Source organism: Strix uralensis, chromosome 10, assembly GCF_047716275.1.
Source record: "Strix uralensis isolate ZFMK-TIS-50842 chromosome 10, bStrUra1, whole genome shotgun sequence".
NCBI lineage: Eukaryota > Metazoa > Chordata > Aves > Strigiformes > Strigidae > Strix > Strix uralensis.
The window spans coordinates 22,122,088-22,144,224 of NC_133981.1; the positions used below are offsets into that span (position 1 = coordinate 22,122,088).

General features: G+C 37.0%; 1 protein-coding gene across 5 annotated transcripts in view; it reads left to right on the forward strand.

Annotated features, from left to right (window-relative positions):
- ATG7 (autophagy related 7) overlaps positions 1-20,286 on the forward strand; it is a 114,760-nt gene extending 94,474 nt beyond the window's left edge. For all 5 annotated transcript variants that reach the window (XR_012630311.1, XM_074879714.1, XM_074879707.1 and 2 more), the window contains one exon: positions 15,166-20,286. Coding sequence is in view for 4 of the 5 variants with exons in the window: in XM_074879707.1 (XP_074735808.1) it covers positions 15,166-15,198 (33 nt within the window). In the remaining variant the exon portion in view is untranslated. The remainder of the gene's footprint in view (positions 1-15,165) is intronic.
- The last annotated feature ends 1,851 nt before the right edge of the window (positions 20,287-22,137 follow it).

Genomic DNA, 22,137 nt, shown 5'->3' on the forward strand with positions numbered 1-22,137 from the left:
TCAATTTGTGCAAAAATATTTTAGCTGTTCATGTTCTCTTCATTTCAGGGTTTACTCAAGAACTTTAACTTTTCAAGGAATACCTTAGTCTTTGCATAAATAAAAACACTTCCAGTCTTTGGATTTTTCTAGTTTTTCTAATTCCCTGGAAGCAGTACTTAATATAGCCAAAAAATCAAACCTTGCTTTATATGAAAACAAAGCAAGAAAACCCAGCACTGTTTATTCATGACCACAACAGTTTTCCTGTCATCATGACTCACAAAAAGAATCTGAGAATCTCTGCTCAGAATTTGGCTTTAATGTGGAGGCTCTTGAATGTAAGTTTAGAGCTCTGGAGTGGTATCCCCAGGATGCCAGTGGAACTGGGGACTGATGCTGTGTAACTGATGTCAGGGGGAACTTTTTGCTATTGAATTAAATAAAACAAGGAACAGGGCAGTCACTAATAAAAGCTTTGAGAGAAATAAGATTAGGTTTATTATGCTGAATAGGGTGATCACTGTGGGTATTGGCCCAGTGATAATTTACTATAGGTGTGACTGGACTATCTGCTGCCTCTGGAGGTGTGGCTTTGGTGGGAGAAAACTGTGCTGTCAGAGCAATAGAAGAGTCATTTATCTGCTGAGGTAGGCTGACAAACCAGATACTCATAGTCTTTTCTCCAAGGCAGACTTCCTCGAAGGAAGAGGACTGTGTGCTTCCTGCTGTCATATCTGTCTCATGTCTATTTGGTAATTAGAGAAATTTTCTGAAGCTAGTGAGTTTAAAGTATTGAACGCTCTTCAAAGAAAGCATCACAAGATGAAGCATACAGATCCAAACCTGAGATATGATTGTTAATGGGTTGGGTTTTTTTTAATCCCTCAGTATTGTTGGTTAATGTTATGGAACTTTTTTTTGTTGAAATTTTAATTGAGCTGTATTACTACAAAGACAAAAGAATACAAAAGTTTCCATGAGCAGCTACTTCCTTACATCACCAAAGTCACCCAGAGCAACAATATTTAGATATCAGATTGGCAGGAAATGACTACATCAGAGTACAGCAGCTAATCATTTAGCCTTTCAGAAACCTTTTGAACTAGAAAACAGTCCCATGACTTTCAAAAGAAGAATTATGAAGCATGTATTTGCAATAAGTATAGATTATTTGTTCTGTATTAAAATAATTAGACAGTATTTGGTTAAAACTTTGCTACTTAGGTGTTTCAGCTGGAAACGGAACTACGGAACTTCACCATGGTGCGTGCTGAGCAGCACATGAAAAAGAAATGCCATTCCCTCTTTCCCTTAGCAATCCCCCCTCCCTCAGCGACAGATAAGCCTTTAAAGTAAAAAAGATTCAGTTAAGATGCTAAACCTATTAGAGGATTTAATTGTTCATGATGAATATAACTAAGTCATCTGAGTAACATAATAGTGTTGATACAACTTAAATTATTAAACCTAACTGCCAGTTATTCAACATATTACAGAATCATAGAAAATTGAGACTGGAAGGGAGGTGTGGAGGTCATCGCGTCCCACTTCCTCCTCAGTTCAGGCTAAATCTGTGGGCAGCTCATCCCAGTGCTTAACCACTGTCACTTGACAATTTTGCCTTGTGTCCAGACAGAATTTCTCTTGTTGCAACTTGTGCCCATTGCCTTTTCTGTACATGCTACTCCAAGGAGTCTGTTATCTGATTCCACAGCTCGTTATTAGCTGGAACAGAGAGTGGAGATACTTTACTAAGAAGTTACAGAAGCATCTTAACGTGGTGAACTTTATATACCGTTTACTCCCTGAATTTCTTAGTAAACCTTTATTTTCAATGCTAAAAGCTAGTTTAAATCAAAGTTGAACAAAATAAATTTCAAAAAATATGTTTTCATAAAGGGTTTTCTTCTGTACTTTACTGTTGGATACAATAACTGAAGGGAGTTACTGAATTGATATTTTGTCTTAGAGAAAGAAGGGATTGCCTTTTAAAGAAAATCTTTCATTTAGGTGAAATATATGTGACTAGGAAGATGCTTCCTATTTCTTCAAAGCTTCCTTTATCTGAAGAGTGCACTGATAGAACACTGATTTATAAAAATCACAATTCTAAACAACCTTATTCTCTCAGTTATAGCTGTGTATATCTGTGAATAATTTATAAAGGTTGGCTGTGCCAAGTTTTGTTGACTACATAGTCTTATCAGTGGAAGAAACAGCTCATGACTTCGAAGATGAAGGAAAACTTTGCTTCATCTTTACAATGAAACTAGACTGTGGATCATTATATTAAATGTTGTGCAGAGGGGCAACAAAGAAAATAGTTCTTGCTTTTAATATCCTGTTTTAATTTCCCCCCAAAGGGAGATTGCTGTCTTTAGTAGTTTGAAGCTGTGCTTACAAATTCTACTTCAACAGCAAAATTTTATTGTAGCCCATCACTTGTTTCTTTGATTCCTGCATGTGATTATAATTTAGCTTTCAGGAGTATCAAAGAAGTAGTTATCAACTTGTTATCATACAATTTTGGCTGACGGTTTATTCCCTGTGGATAGGTCAGTGTGGGAGAAAGCCCCATAGTAACTGATAAAGTAGATGAGTGGACAGCGGAAGCTTTCCTTAATGGCAGAATTACATGCAGTCTGTAACTTAAGATAGGAGCTGGCTTGAGCTATACACTGAAATAACGTATAGTTAAAGAGTTTGTGATACATGGGAGATGTATTGCAGCAGACACACACAGATTTGTAGTTGGAATAACAGACCTAAGTGGTAGATCTGTGCTTTGAATGAGATTAATGCAATCAGCACGACTCTGAGAACAATGAGAGAACGAGGGGAGTTTAAGGCATAAGGAGATGCGGGCTTTAACGAGGACCTCTGGACAAATAGGACTGTGTTAAAAATGTTTATGATATGGTTTAAAATTGTCTTGATGTGTAGCTCAAAAAAAGGAAGACTCTAATATCCAGGATGGTTTGGATTACTGAGAGGAGAAAAAAGGAGAGGATTTCAAAGGCAGAAATGACTGGTGCTTAGCTAAAACTTCCCTGCTTACAGTTATGGAGAAACCAAATGTCATTTATGTCTTTTGAAACTCCTTTTCTCTAATGTTGTTATTTTCATAGTGTCTTAGACCACAACCTGGGTATGATATGACTCTAATTCAGATTGAGCTTCTTAGAAAATATTTTCTGACTCTAATTCAGATTGAGCTTCTTAGAGAATATTTTCTGTTACCCATAATAAATAAAAAAAAATGGGGAAAAACATCCATCTCTGATGTGATGGAAATCAAAACCTGTTCTTAGTCACAGCAGAATTTTTTTTTATACTGTTATGAGAAGAAAGAACTGTTTCAATAGAACAGTAATTCACTTGTTTATCACACTAGAAGAAAACTATTAAAATTGCCTAAGAGCTTTTAAATAAATTTTGTGATAAAGTGGCAGGCATTCGAAAGGTTAATCCAAGAGAGGTGGTCAGCTTTACAGAGAATAAAAAATTCTACCACTTCTCTGAGCTCCCAGTGAGGATGGTTTGGAAAAATACTACTGCTGGGAAAACCATACTTTGTGCTAGCTGGTTTTTGCAGGGTTGCTTGGGTTTTCTGCTTGGTTTTTTTTGAAGTCTTCTGTATTACACAATAGGTGAATGCACCAATGACATTTTGTAAGAATACTCCATCGAGCCAAAAAAAGTTATGAAAATTTGATGTAAAGTCAGAACGGATAAGAATGAGATGATTATATATGAAGTTGCAAGCCAGAATGCAGCTTGTCAGTGTACACTGTGCAGCAAAAGTTTACACAAGACAAGATCCATATTTAGGGAGCGGGATCATATGTTGCCAAAGTAAAGAGATGATCAAAATAGTTCTTTGAAGGTGTTTGTTTTGGATAAAATCGTTTGCCTGCCTGAGTCCCACATTGTAGCTATTCAGCACAATCTTATGTTTCTCAAATTTAGACCCAAACATTTAAGTTAACATTATGAGAGTGCTTCTCAGATTTTTTTTCAGTTTAAAAAAGAGCAGTTGCAAACAGTAGCTTAATGTTTCAGTTATTTATAGAGTACCTCTGTGTTTTGGTTCATATCGAGTCTTCAGTTTTCCCCTATGCAGTATCTATAATCACCTGTTCCTTTTAATTTCTGTTTATTATCAGTTCTGTAAGGAATGGAAGAGGTTTATAAACTGAGTAAAATAAATAATTTTATTCACTAGTGAAAATAAAACCATTTTCTGAAGTGCAATATGATCTTAACTGTTTATAAATGAGTATGACCTCAGTTTTGAATCTTGTCCGAAAAGGTGTCACTCACAGCACATTGTCAAACGGCTGCTTGAGCCTCCTGCCCTTGGCAGGGAAGGAGAAGCGCAGCCCGATGGAATGGCAGCAGTGCTCTCTGCGGCAGGTTGTTGCTCTGGGGATATGTCTCAGCTGAATGCTGTTGTACCCTGGCATCGCCTGGCTCGTGCAACTTGCTGGGAAGCACAGCATGAGAGGAGATCCCTGTAGGTCCTGCTGCATTTTACAGTTTTCTGTTTGAATTAAAACACTTAATTTTTTAAATTATGGAGAACAACCTCCTAAGTGTATTCCAGTTCTTTAGGGGGAAGAGAAGGTGGTGAAGTAAAAAAAAGGGATCTTTAAGTTAATGTAAATTTAGTGCCCCGAAGAAATAAAATATGTTTTCATAGTGCAAGAGATCTGTTGCTTGTTTTAAGATGAATCTTATGGAAAATTCATTTAGCAGCCTTGGTTTATATTCCCATTTTGAAAGCCTACTCACTATATTTGCTGCCCTGCAATCACTTTTAAAAGTAGTTTCTCACTCTGTCATTCACAGTTGGATTAACATGTTCTTTCTGCAGTCCCCGTTGATCCCATAAACTCAGTGTAATTGCAATCATATAATAGGCAAAAACATCAAAGTAATCCCATATAGGGGGGAAAGAGCATTCTGAGCCAAAACAAGCTGTTTGGCTTGTAAGCAATTGGACGCCTTTACTGTAGCACATCTGCAATGTTCTCTCTGTTACAGAGCTCCATAGCGTGGCATCCTGCATGCTTCGAGTTACAATGATACTATAGTAGAAACGCTGCGACAGTGCTTTGCTAAACTTGACTAGGCTAAATAGACTTGTAATAAAAAGATTGGTTTGTACCAGAGAGATTACATTGGAGGGGCTGTGTTTATTCTCTTCTTTTTCAGAGCACTGGGTTACAAAGTGCAACAGAGTGGGTTTGATTTTGAGTTGGTGAACAATTTGCTGCACTCAGAGGAAGAAATCACTTGGTGTGGTCATGCCATCTTCCAACAGTTTTGAGCCATTGGGCTGAAATACTGTTCACCTACCATTGGGAGCTTGTTAAAACATTGCTTTCTTACTGCATTCTGGGAATGAAAAAGCCAACAGGAGAGCAAGTGGGTTTCCCCTTTGTTAAAGCAGGTCTGGAAGGACAGATAAAGAAAGGGAAAATGAGAGAATTAAATAAGGAGATTTGATAGCTTGGACGCATACAAGTATTCACAAATGATCTGTTAGTCCAACAGATGTTGAAATTATGTGGTCCGAAAATCAAAAGCATTTTTGAAAAGTGTTACAGAATCCTAAGAGTCATGCAGGACCCTGCTAGCACAAAATCTCTGCACAGTATCATCAAAATTCTTGTTTGTTCAGTTGTTTCCGTATTAATGGAAGTGTTATAAAAATAAATCTGACACTTGCACAAGTTTTCAATCTGGATCAGACATGTAGTTTCAGAACTGTTTCCTGAGTCACTATGTAGGTTTTTCAATGAACTTGAGGCCGCCTCTATTATTTAGAAAATTGTGTAGTGTATGGGCATAGCAAATACTTTGAGTGAGGTAATGTACTTGTAGAGGTCTGTTATTGATGATGCATCTTTGCGTTTTCATGTTAATTTTCTGTCCATTTGAAACAATAGGGGCTTAATAGAACTAAACCGTAAACCTAATCTGCCTGTTGTATTTCTAGAACATCTCTGCCTTTAATATCTAAAGGTTTTACTGGTTGTGCTTTTATACCAACACTTGCAATTTTCTAGGTAATATTTATTTTTATCCTATTTGATAAACATAATGGGAAAAGTGATATGTAGGATTTTAATAATAATCATGGGGGAAACTGACATGTAAGATTTTAATACAAATGCATTTATCTTCTCTAAGTTTTTGAACTATGTAATGTGAAATAAATCTGATTATTACAGTATCATTTATGCGTTTAATACTGGAAACCATCTTCCTTTATTAGTTAGTTTCAGCTGGTGTCTTCAGAAATAATTTTAGTTTCTAACTATATGAAGAGCATTCTTTCTGCGTAAGAGGAGAGAGGATAAAGTTTTTTGATGCCTCCTCCACAAAATAGAAGTGTTGTGTATACACCGCATGTATCTCCATGGAAGCAATGATGGGATTAGTGGGGTCACTGGATAAATCAAAATTCTAATGAATTAATATTTTCTTTGCTTTTCAAGTTTTCTATTACTTATGTGTTATATACAGTGCACTAGAGGAAATACGTTTATACTAAAGATGAGTACAGAATACACATGTAAGATGGCATAACTGCATGTGGGAAGTCTGTTAGTTTTTCTGCCAAATATTATTTTCTGATAATGGGAATTGAGCTGAAAAGGATCCATATAGTTGATATCAGAATTATTTAGAACAATGCATTTTTTGTTTGTCTTTGCCAACTACACTTTGTGAAGATGGAGTGTGGCTGGATAAACAGGAGAATACCGTAGAATTGAAATGTGACTCGTATCTGAGTTTGGTGACCTTCCAGTAGTACTTTTTATTGTTATGGGATTCTGTGTCTCATCTGAAAATGGTCTATGCACTTCACTCCGTCAGTACAACTTCAAAGATTTCTGTGGACTTTTTTTTTCACTTGTAGAAGTTGGGGGTTCTTTTGAAAATAAGAGGGAGATTTTTCCAGTTCTGAAGGGTCTTTCGGCTGTCTCCCTTTGTGATACAACATGATTTGCAAATATCGATCTTAGTTCCTTCTTCCAGCTCAACTCTCTGTCTCCATGAAGAGTAGTGAGATGACTGATTCTTCACACGGGCTGTCAGAACGCACATCCAGGAACGTGTCCCCTGTCTGACCAGCCATTTAGTTGTGGTCTGAATTTCTTTTGATTGTAAGGGTTGTCAGGTTTATTAGGTGAAGAAAACTGTACCTCTGTAACTTAGCATCTTTAAGCTGTTGAAAAGATTGGAAGTAGATGAGTCTTCTGTTCCTGTAAGGAAGGTGTGGCTCTGTCAACCATGTGCAGGTGCTATAAAGAAGCATTGTGAGGATGATAATGATAGAGGGCATATTTATGGATATGTGATGGGTGTGGGCTAATTTGACAAAGATGATCCTTGTTTCAAGAGATGATTTAATCTTCTGTTTGAAGGTAGAGTAAAACACTGGATCAGGATTCTTAGGCTGTGAAATCTCAGAAATATTTAAAACTCAGCTGGAGAAGACCCTGAGCAACCTGATCTAGTTGGCCCTGCTTTGAGTGAAGGAACAGACAAAATTATTTCCAGAGGCATCCTCCAATTGAGCTCAGTTTGTGATTCTGTGAACCTGTATTAGAACACTGAGTGTGCCTTAAATATCATGTTTTATAATCTCTGTTGTTTCTGAATTATTTCTGAAATTCAGTTGAATAGCTTGTGTAGTTAAACAGCTGCTCTTTTTTAACCAGTAACTATCAAATATTTGATTCTGTATGACCTGAAAGCTAATTTACAGGTCTTGGACAGCAGTTATGCATCACCTGTGAATTAAAAAGATGTAGTAGAACATTGGAAGCTATTGATTTACAGCAAAACACGTAAAGTCTGTGTAGTTGGAATGGAACTCAGATGTATAAATGGTGTTAATTATTCTGAGATCTTAATTTATGTATATGATCCAGATTTCCTGTACAAGGCTGTGAAAGCCTTGAAAGTAAATGTGCATTTATGTCTACATTGTGAATTTTCTGCGGGATTTAGAAATGTAAAGAGTATAGACTTACACATATTTTTATTTTAAATGTAAAATCTGGGCACATCAAAGGAGGAACATGATAGAAGAATTTGAATATATACTTTTGTATACTATAATATTTTCATTTTCATTTCAGTCAAAGGGTTTATATCAGATCTAATCATTACTATGGCAGTATTTACATTAATTGTGGCTTCATTCAAACAGACGTTCTGTTTGGATAATTGCCTTTTAGTGGTAGTAAAATGAAGTTTAAAATCTCACGCAAAATAGGATAATGGCAATCATCAAACCTGCTTGGTGGGGGGGTGGTTGTTTGTTTGTTTTCACGCTTCTTTATTTTCAGTTTTTAAAAGCCTGAGGAAAATAATTAATAGTAGAAACTATCCTCTCAGGTATACGTCATTCCAACAACTCAAGCGCTGTGCCCTGAAAAATGGCCTTTTCAGCTTCAAAGCACTTTTAGAGGGGGAGAAAATTGGTTTTGTATTTGCTTGCTTCTCTGCTTTGTTTTTTTTGCCTGGTAAAACAAGAAACAATGGAAGGAAATGTGTCTGAGGCATTCTTACACCAAGAAAACCCGAGTATGCATTTTTTTTTGTTTCTTTTATTGTATTGTTTCATTAACTGTTAGTCACATTAAAAAAAAAATCATCCTTTTTATGAATGTTTTCATATAATATTCTGATGAATACCTAGGAAAACTACTATCAAAACAGGAGGGAGTAATTACTGTCCAGTGCTACTCTTTGTATATCTGTTTGGAATGTATTACTGGAGGATATTAAAAAGGCTTTCTAGCTAAAAGTTTACAATGTAAACAAGTACTTTCTGTACTGTTTACTTGCCTTTTTCTATTTTGTTCTTAAATATGTTTTTCAAAGTATTTGGAATCTTCAGATGCCAGTTCTACAAGATATTTAGAAAATGGTCTGGTCTCAAGTGTATGAGCTGACTGAGCCCATGTGCTAAGGAGCTTGCTGAATTTCCGTATTGACCAGCTGTTGCAGTCATAGCTCAAATGTAGGTAGATCAGTCAAAGTATAAAGCCCATCTTGGAAGAGGGCATTTTCAGAAAAAGGCTCTGATCGCTCTGTCCCAAGCTTCTAGAACACTAGGTACTGGATAAAAAGGATACAAAAGTTGAGTAAACAGTAAAGGGACAGAAAATCAAATTCATGACACTTGTAGCCTGATAGAACGGAGGACATCAGAGGAAGAAAGATGTCCTGAAAGGTGATGGCAGGGTTCTTAAACATACTGCAGCTGACAAGATGGAAATCAGTAGATGAATTGAAAAGGGGTAATGTTTGCATTTTGTATGAAAAGTGAGGCCACTCACGACAAGTATTATACATATATCCAAGAGAATTGCGTACAAGAGGAACTCGAAAAATAATGGTTGCTGTTGGTTGAGATCAAAATGAGAGTACCTCATGACCTTGACCTTTTAAGCTGTGGTTGTAGGCTGAAAATACAGAATTTTGGAAAGGCTGTGAAGGGAAAACAAGCATCAGTCAGGGACACCGTCATTGAAAAAAAGCACAAAGTTGGTGGACCTGAATTTTATTGAAAGATAGTAAACCATTAGACGGGAAAGGCTCTGAAGGCAGAGACAGAAAAAAAGAATGTATGGAGGTGGTAGGGATGCCAGGAATTTGTCAGCCATGATCAACTAGCTAGGGTAGGACAACTATGTACAGACATCTGAAAAAATTACCTGCTATTTAAATAAAGCAGCTTGAAATAAGAAATGCAGTTTTTATAATCCTTGGCTTTGGGGTTTTTTTTAAGGTTAACTTCTTTTTGTGTGTGTTTGTAATTTGTGTCACCTGAAGTGAGAAGTATCTGATAGTTAATTCTTCAGTTTATAGCCAAAACTGATTTTAGCTGTAGTTTAATTATAGAAAGTTAGCAGCCACTTCTGAAAAAAAAATAGCTACATCCTGCTGCAGAAATAGAAATCTGTTGTAGAAGAGCAGTTAGGTGTGGACTGGATGAACAGTTGTGGGGGAACCACTGCGATTGTTGCAGGATAAGCTTTTGCCCCTGGGAGCAAGAGTGGATCCTTTTTTAAGTGCATTACCTTGGTTTCTTAGATAGCAAAGAAAATACTTCACCGGAGAGTGCACTATGCAGGCTCTGACATGCATCTAGATATAAATTCTGAACAAAGCTAAATGCTCACGTTAGTGTAGAATACTCTTCGTGTTGGTTGTTCATTTATGGCTTTTTTTCCTGTGGGAAAGGGGGATGGGGAAGGAATTGTTGAATATGCAAAATGCTTGAAGTGTTTTCAGTTTCAGTAAGATGAAGGGTAGTGCTTACTGTGCATCAAGTATCCAAGATGAAAGGAGGGTGCTGAACTTTATAATTATCCCTCAGTCTATACCACAAAGTCTGAAAAAGGTGCGTGTTGGAACTTGCAGGCATTTAATGAATTTCAAGTTGCAATTTCATTTCTTTGCCGTTCCTGAAAGGTACAGCCAGTGGACCAAGAATAATACTGAACAAGACATACAAGGCACGTTCATGCAGCCTGCTCTGTCTAGTTCATTTCTAGTACAAGTACATTTAGACACACATACACACATATCTTGTAAAGTAATTTAGCCTGCCAAAAGTTCTGATGTATTGTCTCTCTGGTAGAGCTTAGAACATGTTTAACCTAATATCTATCAAAACCCTCACATTTTATAGCTATTTAGTTGCTTTAAATTCAAACATATGCCTGAACGTATTCTTTTTTCGTTTATTTATATTTCCTGAGTAAGTGTACATTTCTACATCAAAGACTAAGATATGATAAGCCTTAATTGATCTGGGAAGCCGTATGTTCTCATGTGATACTCAGCTGTGCTGTTTGATATATGCAACCTAATTTTCAGCCCTTGCCTCTGCCTGTAGAATTTTACTCTTTACTTACTCTTCACCGTATTTGGAGCATTTATAACATAGTAAATACTGTGGTTTGCATAATAAAACTATTCCAGGTTTTTCTAAGCAGAGTGTTTTGGTACATGTGTATGTAAATTTATCTCAGTTGTGTGTAGAAAATAGTATCTGTGGGGGTTGTTTGTTTGTTTGTTTTGTCTCTCTTAATGAGGTAGCCATTTCTGAGGCAAATCCTGCTAGATCCATGCTGGCAAGTTTACGAATCCCTCAAGGGTACATTTATATTCTTGAAAGTTTATTTATAAGATAAACAGTAGTTATGTATTTGAATTACATATGTTAATTCTAGGATGCAAAGCCACTACCTGCTTCAGTAGGTGAACACCAATTTTGGAGCCATTGTCGTGGAGTTAAATTTCAGGTACCAGGTGTTATTGTTGTATGAGGGAAATGCAAAACTCTCTATTCAGTAGGGTTTATTGAACATGCAATCTGGAACTGTAAAATCAATCAGTGGGAGCTTGTGAACAGTTAAGTTAATACACAGGGCTGCTTTTCTCTATTATTCCTATTATGTAAGAAAATAATACTAGTGATTTCAAGAAAACAAGTGTGGGAATTCTACTCTTATCCTGAATAGATATAATTTGCATCTGAAATTTAAGAATCTCTACAAAGAAGTTTGAATATAAAAGCACCTATTTGAAGAAACAGGTGCATTCAGATAATCTGTCCAGATTTGTACAGACTGGGTTGGTTTTGACAGCTGTTTTATTATCTTCCTATTTTATGACTACTTCTGTCATTGCCTGTAGCTGCATTTAGGTTTGACTCACCCAGGTGTGCTGCAGGACGGAAGAGAAGTGAAAACAAAATCCAAATTCACAGCTTGGTTTGGATATCAGATTCTTGTCGTGACAGTCTTTTAGACATTGTCTTTCATGGCTTTCTGTATTTCATGATTTGTCCTCTTAAAAGTTTCACTCTTTTGAAGTAATATCCAAAGTTTGCATATTCGTAGTCTATGTAGTTTAAATGTCATTTCATGAAAATGTGTATTGCTCTGAACTAAGAGCCTATGATGTATTATAATTTAGTTGTTAGTATTGACATTTAACACCACAACTTTTGCACAATATCACGTAGCTTGTTTTCTTCAGGTTAACATGCATGTTAACTTTTTCATTGAATTTTCTCATTTTGTTTCATATTCTCCTCTCCCCTCTGCATGTATATTAAGGTATTACTACTTTGTTCTTTATAAACCTTAGTATGATTCAACACACAATGTCATGTCCCCTCCCTGGAAGGGTTCAAGGCCAGGTTGGACGGGGCTTTGGGCAACCTGGGCTGGTGGAAGGTGTCCCTGCCCAGGGCAGGGGGGTGGAACTGGCTGGTCTTTAAGGTCCTTTCCAACCCAAACCATTCTGTGATTTTATGGTTGTGACTGCTCTGATAGTTAGATGAAGTGTAAACTGTCTTTATAAAACTGTGTGTTCTCCTGGAAGTAAAATAATAGCATACTTTTTAAACATTTAAAAATAATTCTCCTTCGGGAGAGAATTCATCCTCCGGGATGTTTGCATAGTGGTTAAATACCTGTGAACCTCAGTTTCAGTCTTTTTGCAAATATTTTTATGTTAAGAGCCTCCTAGAAAAGAGCTGTGCTTTAGATAGGAGAGAATTTAATTGCCTTTCATTTCTCTTCTCTTCTCTTTCATCCTCTCGTTAACAGTCCTGTATTTCCTAAATAGCCTAGTAGGCGCTGCTGCTGGCTGTGCGATGTGCTTGCACTGTTAGTCTTCAAGTTACTTGAGGCCCTCTGTGGGTTGCCTGTCCTCGCCTGTTAAGGCCAAATACAGGGAACTGCTTTCTTTAGTTTCAACAGAAAGAAACTACAGTGCCGTTGGAGCTGCTGTTTGTATTGTATGGGGTGTTAGAGTAATGCAAGCATCGCACTTCGGATGTGTAAAGCAAAAAGGCTCTCCGAGCTTTACAGGAATTATGGAACAGCTAGCCAGTTCCTGGATAGAAGTATTTTCATATCACAAAATTACTAATGTAACTGGCACCCTTACCAGCCTTTCTCTGTAAAAAACAAACAAACAAAACAGAGAGTGTACTTGCCTTCTCACCCACACTGCTCAGATCCGAACGGATGATGGGAAAGCACAGAGCAGAGAAGCTGGCTACGCTCCCGGTGTATCTGTTAAGTAGATAAAGACAACTTTTTTTAGGGCTGTCGTTGGCTTCTTTCACTTTTGCCTTTGAATCACCTCATGGTGTATTTTTAAAAGTATTTATTGTGCTGCTTTGACAGAGAGGTGTGTTTGTAAGGGTTCCAATCTATGGGCTTTGTTTTCAAACACGAGAGGGGACTAGACAAAGATGGACTATCAGTCTGAACTTTGTATTTCTTGCTTTTTGCCAGCTTGAATCATACCATAAACTCTATTTAAAGATTTTGTTTTTTGTATTTATTTTCCACATCCTTGACCCTGACTGGTGAGCTGGACATTTGTGTTTGCCTTGGCAAGCTCCAAGCTGCTCATCTAGGGCAGGATGAAAACTCTTTTTCCCTTTTGTAAACAAACTGTTCCTTCAGTATTTTCCATAAAGATTTACACCACCATTTTGCAACGCTTCTAGGAATTGAGAAAATTTTGCCATTCAGGGTTTTCATTTTACACAGCTTGTAACACTGCATAGAAATGTTTGCTTTTCTATGTTCTCTGAGGTTGGATTTGAAGAGCTTTTTTCAGAATGTTTTCAAATTCCAGAAATACTGCATTTTGTCTTGAAGGAGTTTATTAAAGCTATAGATCAATATCCCTTGTTGCCTGTCAAGAAATGGCGTTGTTTGTGTTTTTTATTTGTCTCAGGCTAAACAATGCAGCTGTGAACACTGCCCCATTGTACTAGATCCTGTATACGTGTAAAATACTGCTTTGTGCCCTGAAGAATTTACAGTCTAAATAACTGCTTGTGTTTTGTATTTCTTTGCATATATCTTAGTGGTCAGGGTATAAAATGAGAGAATAACTTAGTGAGCCACTTTATGCCAACACACAAAATAACTTTTGGAACAAATGAAGTGGATTTTCTTTTCCACAGGGACAGAGGATTGATGCTGCTCCTTTTTTATGAAGTCATTGGAGGGACACAGTTTTGAGTGCTGTATGCCATAGAAATGGCATTTTTGTTCTTGTAATTGAAAAGACTTGTCATGGTACTCCAGGAGTACTGCTGCTAGTTTAGGCAAATTTGAAATGCTAGTCTAAGTTGGAGATGAAGTTTTACACGTTATAAAATCGATACTATGATATTAAATCTGAGTAGCCATGCTAGTCCTGATCCCAAGGTAGTACAAGCCCTGCCAAGTGGAAGGAGGGTATTTGCCGTGAGCTAAACCTCACAGAAAATCATAAAAAGTCTTTTAGGAGTACCCTCGTTTGTCTGGAAGAATATTCAGAACATGGTCATTCCTGTCCCCCCTCAGTAGTTCTGCTTTCAAGTCCCTGTATTTTACCTCAGATCATGCATTCTGCTCCCTGGTAACTGATAGGAATTTGTAACACTCACCTTAGTATGTTCACAAGGATACCAGATTCCTTGATGTTCTGTGAAAATATTCACTTTTTTCCCCCAGTCTATAACTGCTTACCGAACAAGGCCAAGTAGAAAAGTAAAATTACGATTATATTGTACTGCAGGAAAAAATCCATGTAGTTCTAAAATTTCTTTAAACAATAGGAAAGTACAAATTTCCATATAACTTCTCATCTTTATGCTGCCATTTATGAGATCTAATATTTGAGTGCAAAATGAAGTATTGGTGTATTAGTTCTTCATGAATGTCTTGAAAATTTTCTGCAGTGTTTCGTAAAGTATGCTATTTATTGTAAGTTATTCTCTACATTAAATATGTGCCAATGAGTCAGCAAACCCAAACAAAATGTCTGGGTTTTGGTCTACGGCTTACTGTAAATGATAATAAACAACAAATAACCAAACTCTGTTCAGGAACAAATGCTGAAAAGTATGTATTAAAAAATATCCCCAAGATAACAAATATTGAATGGTGTGTAGGTTGTTAAAAGAAGAGAAAAATACTGAATTTTATGTAAAGCTCCGTTGGTGCTAGTCAACATTCTGTAAAATGTATTACTTTTTAAAAAGAAGAATAAATAACTAATTTTATAAAGGTATGTTAAAAGCATATTTGAACTCCCCAAGCTAAAATTACACTTCCTTTTTTGTTGCAGATCTGGGACATGAGTGATGATGAAACAGTCTGAAAATCAGCTGAATAAGGTGGAAGATGACCTACTTTGGACTGCAGCGCTGCCTTTTATCTGTTGTTTGACAAGTTAATGATTGCTTACCCATTCTGTCTGCTACAAATACAAACAAATATGATCCACATTTTGACATTAATATCTTCACCTTAAAAGCAGTCTGTTATGGATATAACTCTCCACACTTTTATTATGTAAATAACTAAAGCAATGTGGTTATGTTTAAACCTCGTCTTCTTTTCTTTTTTTTTTTTTCAGTTTCTAAATATGGCTTACATATAAAATATGCTGCTTAAGTAAACTTTGGTGTTTTATTTGTCCCAGTTTTTGCTTGTCAATGGACATGTCCAAGCAGCATGTCTAAATGTCTTTTTTCATCTTTCCCAGATTATTGCCCCTTTAGTTGGAATTTATTGTTAAGATTGAGAATATTCTGCTATTGGGAGTTTAAACTGCATCTTTAAAGGAGAGCAGGAGTAGGTAAGAACCTACACCTACTGCCTACACCACATTGCTTACTGCTTCCAACTACATACTTACATGATGATCGATTGTTCTTGCCTGTGTCAGTGGAGGTGTTATTCTCTGTAAAGATCTCATAATTTCATGCTATGGAAAAGAATGTGGCTTGACTTATTTTTACACAGAAAAGACCAAAATGCGTTGTTATCATGATTAGGCTCCCCCGAAGTTTAGAGAAGGCTCTGTTATATAGTAAAAATTGCTTGGGGGGGTGTATCACTGATTCAGTCAAAACTTGTAGAGAAATGCTTAACTGAAATAAGAAATTGGTTCTCTAACTTTGCTGTTCTTGGATGCTGTCATGCGGTACTTTACAAGTGTTAAAAAATAGCAATTCTGATTTTCATTTTGGTTGGATTTTAAGTTTTCCAATTTCTGCAGCATCAGCAATGGCTTCAGAGATTATGGCTGAGCACAAATGGCATCTGAGAATCCTTGAGGTTTAAAGATAACTTGAGAAAAAAGGATTTGTAAAATATTGAAGTACGTTACTACAAAATTGAAAGTGAATCTATTGTTTTTTATCTTGGAATAGGTTTTAGAAGTATATTTGAAATCCCTTTTATGGCTTTATATTGTGGGGATTATGGACTAACTCACTCAGAAAAAATGCAAATCTCTTTATCTGCCAAGCAGTCTTTATTTCCCGTATATATTATGAAAATTAGTTGGTCAATCCAATTATTTTAGTTCCTCCTTTAACATAAGCTCTGAATATTTGGTGTAGATAATTTCATAGCTTATCTCTTATGCCACATCAGAAGAAGTTCTGTCAGGTCAAATTTGCCTAAAAACAAGGATATCTGCAACTGCCATATTCTGATCATAAAAGAAGATTTATTGAAACATGCTGAGGTTTGCATCAAGTGTCTAAAATGGATATTATTGCTATTTATTTTCACTATCACATTATATTTATGTGTTTTCTTAAGTAGCCTTAAGGGAATGTCATGTTTAGCTAACTCCATTGTAATGTAAAAATGTATATGAATGAAATATATTTTTTGAAAGACTAGCAATCATAGGAAACTGATCTTTTGGTGGTCAGGGAATGAACAATAAGACTGATAACATGCCATGTCCATATTAAAGCACTTTGTTAATGTACGTAATTAGTTATGAGTTCAAATGACTTCCATTTTGTTAGCCATGCCGTAGTCCGGTGGGAATCATGAACCAGTACCGGGGTAGTTTAAAGGGAATGATCTGCATTTTTATCTTTCAGAGTTGCTGACTGGGGAGTGTCTCTTTGCAGTTTTTGGTTGTCTAAAACTTGAAAACTAGACATCTTTCTGAAATCTGATAAACATTAATAATTATTTTAAATATCTGAAACTGCGTATCCTCTTAAAGTTACATTGTAGCTTTACATTGAAATTATCTATTTAACTGCAGAAGTATACAAGATGGAAAGGTTCAAAACTCAGGGTTAATATAATGTTTCCTTACCTCTGTAATTTCAGTAACATACAACTCTCTCAGGCTGAGCTGTTTCCTGTACATATGCTTCCCAGATGTCTCTGATGTCCAGAAACACTTCAGTTTGACTTGGAATAACTTCCGTTGTCTAACTATAATGTTTTCTTTCTCCTTGCGGACCAGAATTGTTCTTATTTTGCTTTTACTCAATTTCTAGGCATTTACTGAGTGAGAAATCATGAGGGATCCTTTCAAATGAATGAATGCATTTTCAAATACTATTAACAGATAAACACATTTATTTACCAGCTTGTACGCACTTAATGGCAGGATTTCAGCACAGTCCTCAGCTCCAGTTGTTACTGTTTACTGGATGAAGCTAAACTTTACCTTTCTTCATGAAGGAGGTAGGATTTAAATTTTATTTGTCCTGCCATGACCTCCTTAGGCATCAGTGAAGAGCCCAAACTCGTACTTTCATTGTAGAACCCAACAGCTACCATGGCTTTTCAGGTATAAACCAAATCTGTTGGGAGAAGGAAATGAACAGCCTCAGAGGAACCTACTCATCTTCTTAAACTATCTAACAGAAATGTGATGGCATTATATGGCAGTGTGGGTGGGACTGTATCTCACAGGAGGAAACTATGACACTTACTTATCACATCTGGAGACATTTAATAGTGTTAGAAGACCACAGATATCAATGGAGAGCTGTTGACATGATTTTTGTGCTTGAGTGTTATAGAAACTCACGGAGTGATAGCCTCTGTTTTGCTTTCACGCTTCTACTGACTAGAATTTTTCTTCAGTGTCATGCCTTCAATGTGGTGCTGGCTGGAGTCTGGAATTTGTCACGGAGTTGTACCACATTCATGAAAGTGAGGAGCTTGACATTCTGTATGAGAGTTTTCTTCTTTAAAGCCCTCACCTGCTCTTATCCTTGCTTTCACAATCTGCTATTAAGTCCTCTTCACCTGTGTCATAGTCTGTCAACTGGGAATAAATTTCACTTAGGGCATCCCCTTTAGATCATGTGTAAATTGTCTTACGGCCATGAAAGCCAGCAGAATCATAGGCAGTAGGTGGGTCAGCCCACATGAGAAGCTATGCTGTGGAGCGTGGGGCTAGTTTGAGTCTTAAGCCTTCAACATTGGGCTCTATAAGGGAAAAAGGGCACAAATTTGAATATTACACTTAGATCCATGAAGAAAGATTCATGATGGCCCAGAGAGGTTGGTTGAGAAAATCACTGAGGAATGGAACCATAGGATTTACGTTCCTAGGAAGCTGATGACTCCCAAGAACTAAAGGGCGATTCTGCTTCAGTAGAAATCAACAGCACAATACTTATTTTGGCACATCAGAGGAAACTGCAGTGATTGCTCCAGCCCTTAAAATCATTGATCTTGAAGCCTGGAAAAATACATTTCCCTTTCCTCTGTTCTGTATGGCTTTGGTCTTGTGTCCTCGGAGAAGTCCAGTGACATAAACTAAAATTTCATTTTTGTCATCTTTGATATTGTTACTGATATTCCACTTCGTGTATAATGTTCTTTCTAATTCTGTTTCTTTGTATAAGATTTGGCTGCTCATCTTAAGTATATGCCACATAAGTATTAGCAAAACTGAATATTTTTTCCATATACAAGCATTTTCTTTTAATTTCTCACTTGTGCTCTCATAGAAAACTTACTGAAATGGGTTTTATGTATTTCTGAACTTTTCACTGTGCACTGTAGAGTCATATCATAGCACTTCTTTCTCCCTCTTACTGAACAATTTCCTTCTAAGTGTATGCTGACTAGTCTAAATGGAATTGCTAATAGATTCATAGAATCATTTAGGTTGGAAAAGACCCTTAAGGTCATTGAGTCCAGCCGTAAGCCTAAGACTGCCAAGTCCACCACTAGCTACTCCATCACTGCGCTACTGTGGGACAGTGATGGACCATGAAGACTTCACCTAGCTCCCAGCTTTCCTTTGTGTGTTCTTGCTCTTTTTCAAGCCAACTCATAAAACCAGTGAGATTGCGGAGATGTGACTGAGAATAGACTTCGGTATGCAGTATTCTCATTAATGCCAGTAGTGTGTGAAAAGATCAGTAAGCTTCTGATGCCAGCTTTTATGGTGTTGATCAAGAATGCCTTTTTCTTACAGAATCATTAAAAGCCATGACAGAATCCATGAGGATATTTTTATGTAGTTTCTCTTCAGAGTATAACCATGTCTTAAGAGTTCAAGGAGAGTCCTAACTCTGTTCTTGTGGGAATAGGAAGGATAGCTCACATTCTTTCAAAAATAAATATGTTGCAAGCTAACACATAGTCAACCTTTCTTGTCGTTCTGCCAGCTGTCCTGCAGTGCAAGCCCAGGCACCGCTCTGAGAGTGCGAACAGCCCGTCTCGCGCGTTGGTTCAGTGTTTGCTGCGCTCTAACTTTGTGTTAAGAGTACCCAAAAACTGAACAGAGCATGAACAGCTAGATGGTGGGATTTTTCCTTGCTACTTTTCCAAATTTTTGTACCCAAGTTTTTAGGGTTTTTTTTAAAAATAACAATGCAATACTTTCCTTAGAAACAAATAAGCATTTATACTCCGAAGAGAGCCATTAAAAAATTATTTGCAACGTGTCCTGAGCCTGTTACCATTTTTTTTCTGAATCTTTTGACATGGCTTCATTAATTCCTTTTCTTCTTTTTTTTTTTTTTTTTTAAATTATCAGTGGCGATATCATGCTCATGCACATCCTGCCGAAATGAAACCTTCCTTTAGGAGGGTGTTGTGCACCTTTTCTCTTTTAGAGGACCTGGATTAACTGTTTTGAAAGACAGAAATACCACACTAGAAGGACTTTGGACTGCCCCAGTCTGGCAACGTGTAAATTCCTAACCTATGAAAAACCTACCTACCTGTCCCATTTCAGTTCCAGCGCTCTTTCCCTTGCAGCTGCCTGGACCTTCTCCAGAACCCTAACAGTGTTTAAAAATACTGTGGCACCACACAGGTAATGCTTTAGGTTTGAAATTTATATAGACTTTCCCTCTCTATTACCACTTCAGCTATCCAGTGTAATAATTCCTAAAAAGTTCATTTTCTTTTCTGTGCAGCACTTGACAGGTTTTGAAATAAAATTCCCTAACAATTTGTTGACAGAGTTTTCTTTCTCGTTTTACTTTTATTGATGCCCTTTCGTCCACTATCACTGACAATAGTGACTCGTTATGGTGAGCAGTGATTCATGAATGGACAGACCGCAGGACTCCTTGCTTTGTGGTAGCTCTACTCCTAGGTTGATACAGAGAGGTTAACCCTGCCTGCTTTTTTTTCTTAAACTTTTATTTAATTTTTCAGCTGTAAAATGTATGGAAATCGGATATATGTACTTGGCAAAGAATATCTATGGTTTTTATTGTCAGTTATCCTGGGTCAAAGAAACTGTTCTGTTGCTCTGACCCATTGTTTCGTTGAAGTATTGTTGGCTGTTGTTTGAAGTCATGTAGTGTTAACCAAAGTCGGCTGTGGCTTGGGCTAATTTGTAGCCACTTTTCTCTTAAGTACAGAAGCTGAAATTCAGCAATCTGTATTCTTCCCCCAGCCAGTGATTGGTGTTTTGTTCAGGTTGTAGTGAAGTCTTTGGAGTGAGTCACTTGAGGATTATTTTAACCTGGACAAGGAAATTGGCACCGTGGAAGGGAAACTGAAGCTACTCCCAAAAGAATTAGTAGCAATAAGCTTGAGTAGCAATGATGTTAAGTACCTTAAGGTATTCTGTATCTTAGGGCAGCGATTTTTTCACCTTATTTCCCAGTTCAAATGATCTCACCCCAGGGTAAGGATGCAGATGAGTACTCCAACCATATATAATTTCAAGTTCTAATTGTTGCCCTCAATAGTGGACAATATTATCTGCCTGCTGCGACTTAACCATAGCATTTTTTCACATCTGCTGGAATTACTTAGGACATTCTCTGAAAAGATTTTCAGAACCGATCAGCTGTTTGTCTGACTTTACAAATGAAATAGCATGGTTTCTTTCTGTTTAATCAGGCCAGTACTCCCTTGCCATTGTAGCTTCTTGCAGGCACTTCCTTGGACTTGGGGATAAAAAGGGGCAGTCAGGAGTTCTAAAAACAAGCGTGTTATGTTTCCTGCCTGGCATGGAGTACACACTGTCTTTCCATCTACTGTAGCAGTCTAAATGCCTGTTTCCTCTTGTTCTTTGAATACATGTTTATATAGGGCATTGATATAAAGTACAATGGACTTTGCCTCTGGAACTGAAGGTCACATGCACATGTGCATTTCATTTTAAATGCTAAAAATTTCAAATTACTTCTTAACAAAATATTTTAGTAAGCTAACAGGAAAGGACGGAAGCATACATATAGTGTTGTACTGCTGCAAATCAAAAGCACAGTTTTAAAAAAAAATTATTCTTTGTTAACTTCTCTCCTTTCCCATACAGTTACTTTCTGTTCTTACATTCTTTGGCAGTGGATTGCTGCTTCAGTAGTCTCTGAGCATCCAAAAATTTAGGCTTGTGTGTAACTTCAGTTTGCTTTTTACCACCAGGACATTTGATTTTTGTAAGATCTCAGCAAAATGTTCCATTGTTTGTTAGTGAAATACTATTATGCACTACATAAATAAGAAAGGAGAGATGTTATTCTGGTTTCATTCTTAGGGAGGAGGTCAGTAGTGTTTTCCTCGATTTCTCTTTTGGTCTGATGTGTGTGCACCCTCTTAAGAAACTGCAGTTGCTTCCCTGCGAGGCAGTGCTGCAGGAGTCTGGTGCATTTGAAATGCAAGCTGGCGTCTCATTTCTGGAATGATTTTACTTTCTAAATCAAAACCAGTATGGGCTAAAACTGTGTGAAGAAATGCTGCTAAAATTATTTCCACATCATGTCAATAGGCTTGGAAGAAAGGAGAGGGCTGTGGAGGTTCCAAGTCTGGCCCACTCTGCATTTGAACTCTAGTTTTTGACAGCTAGTAA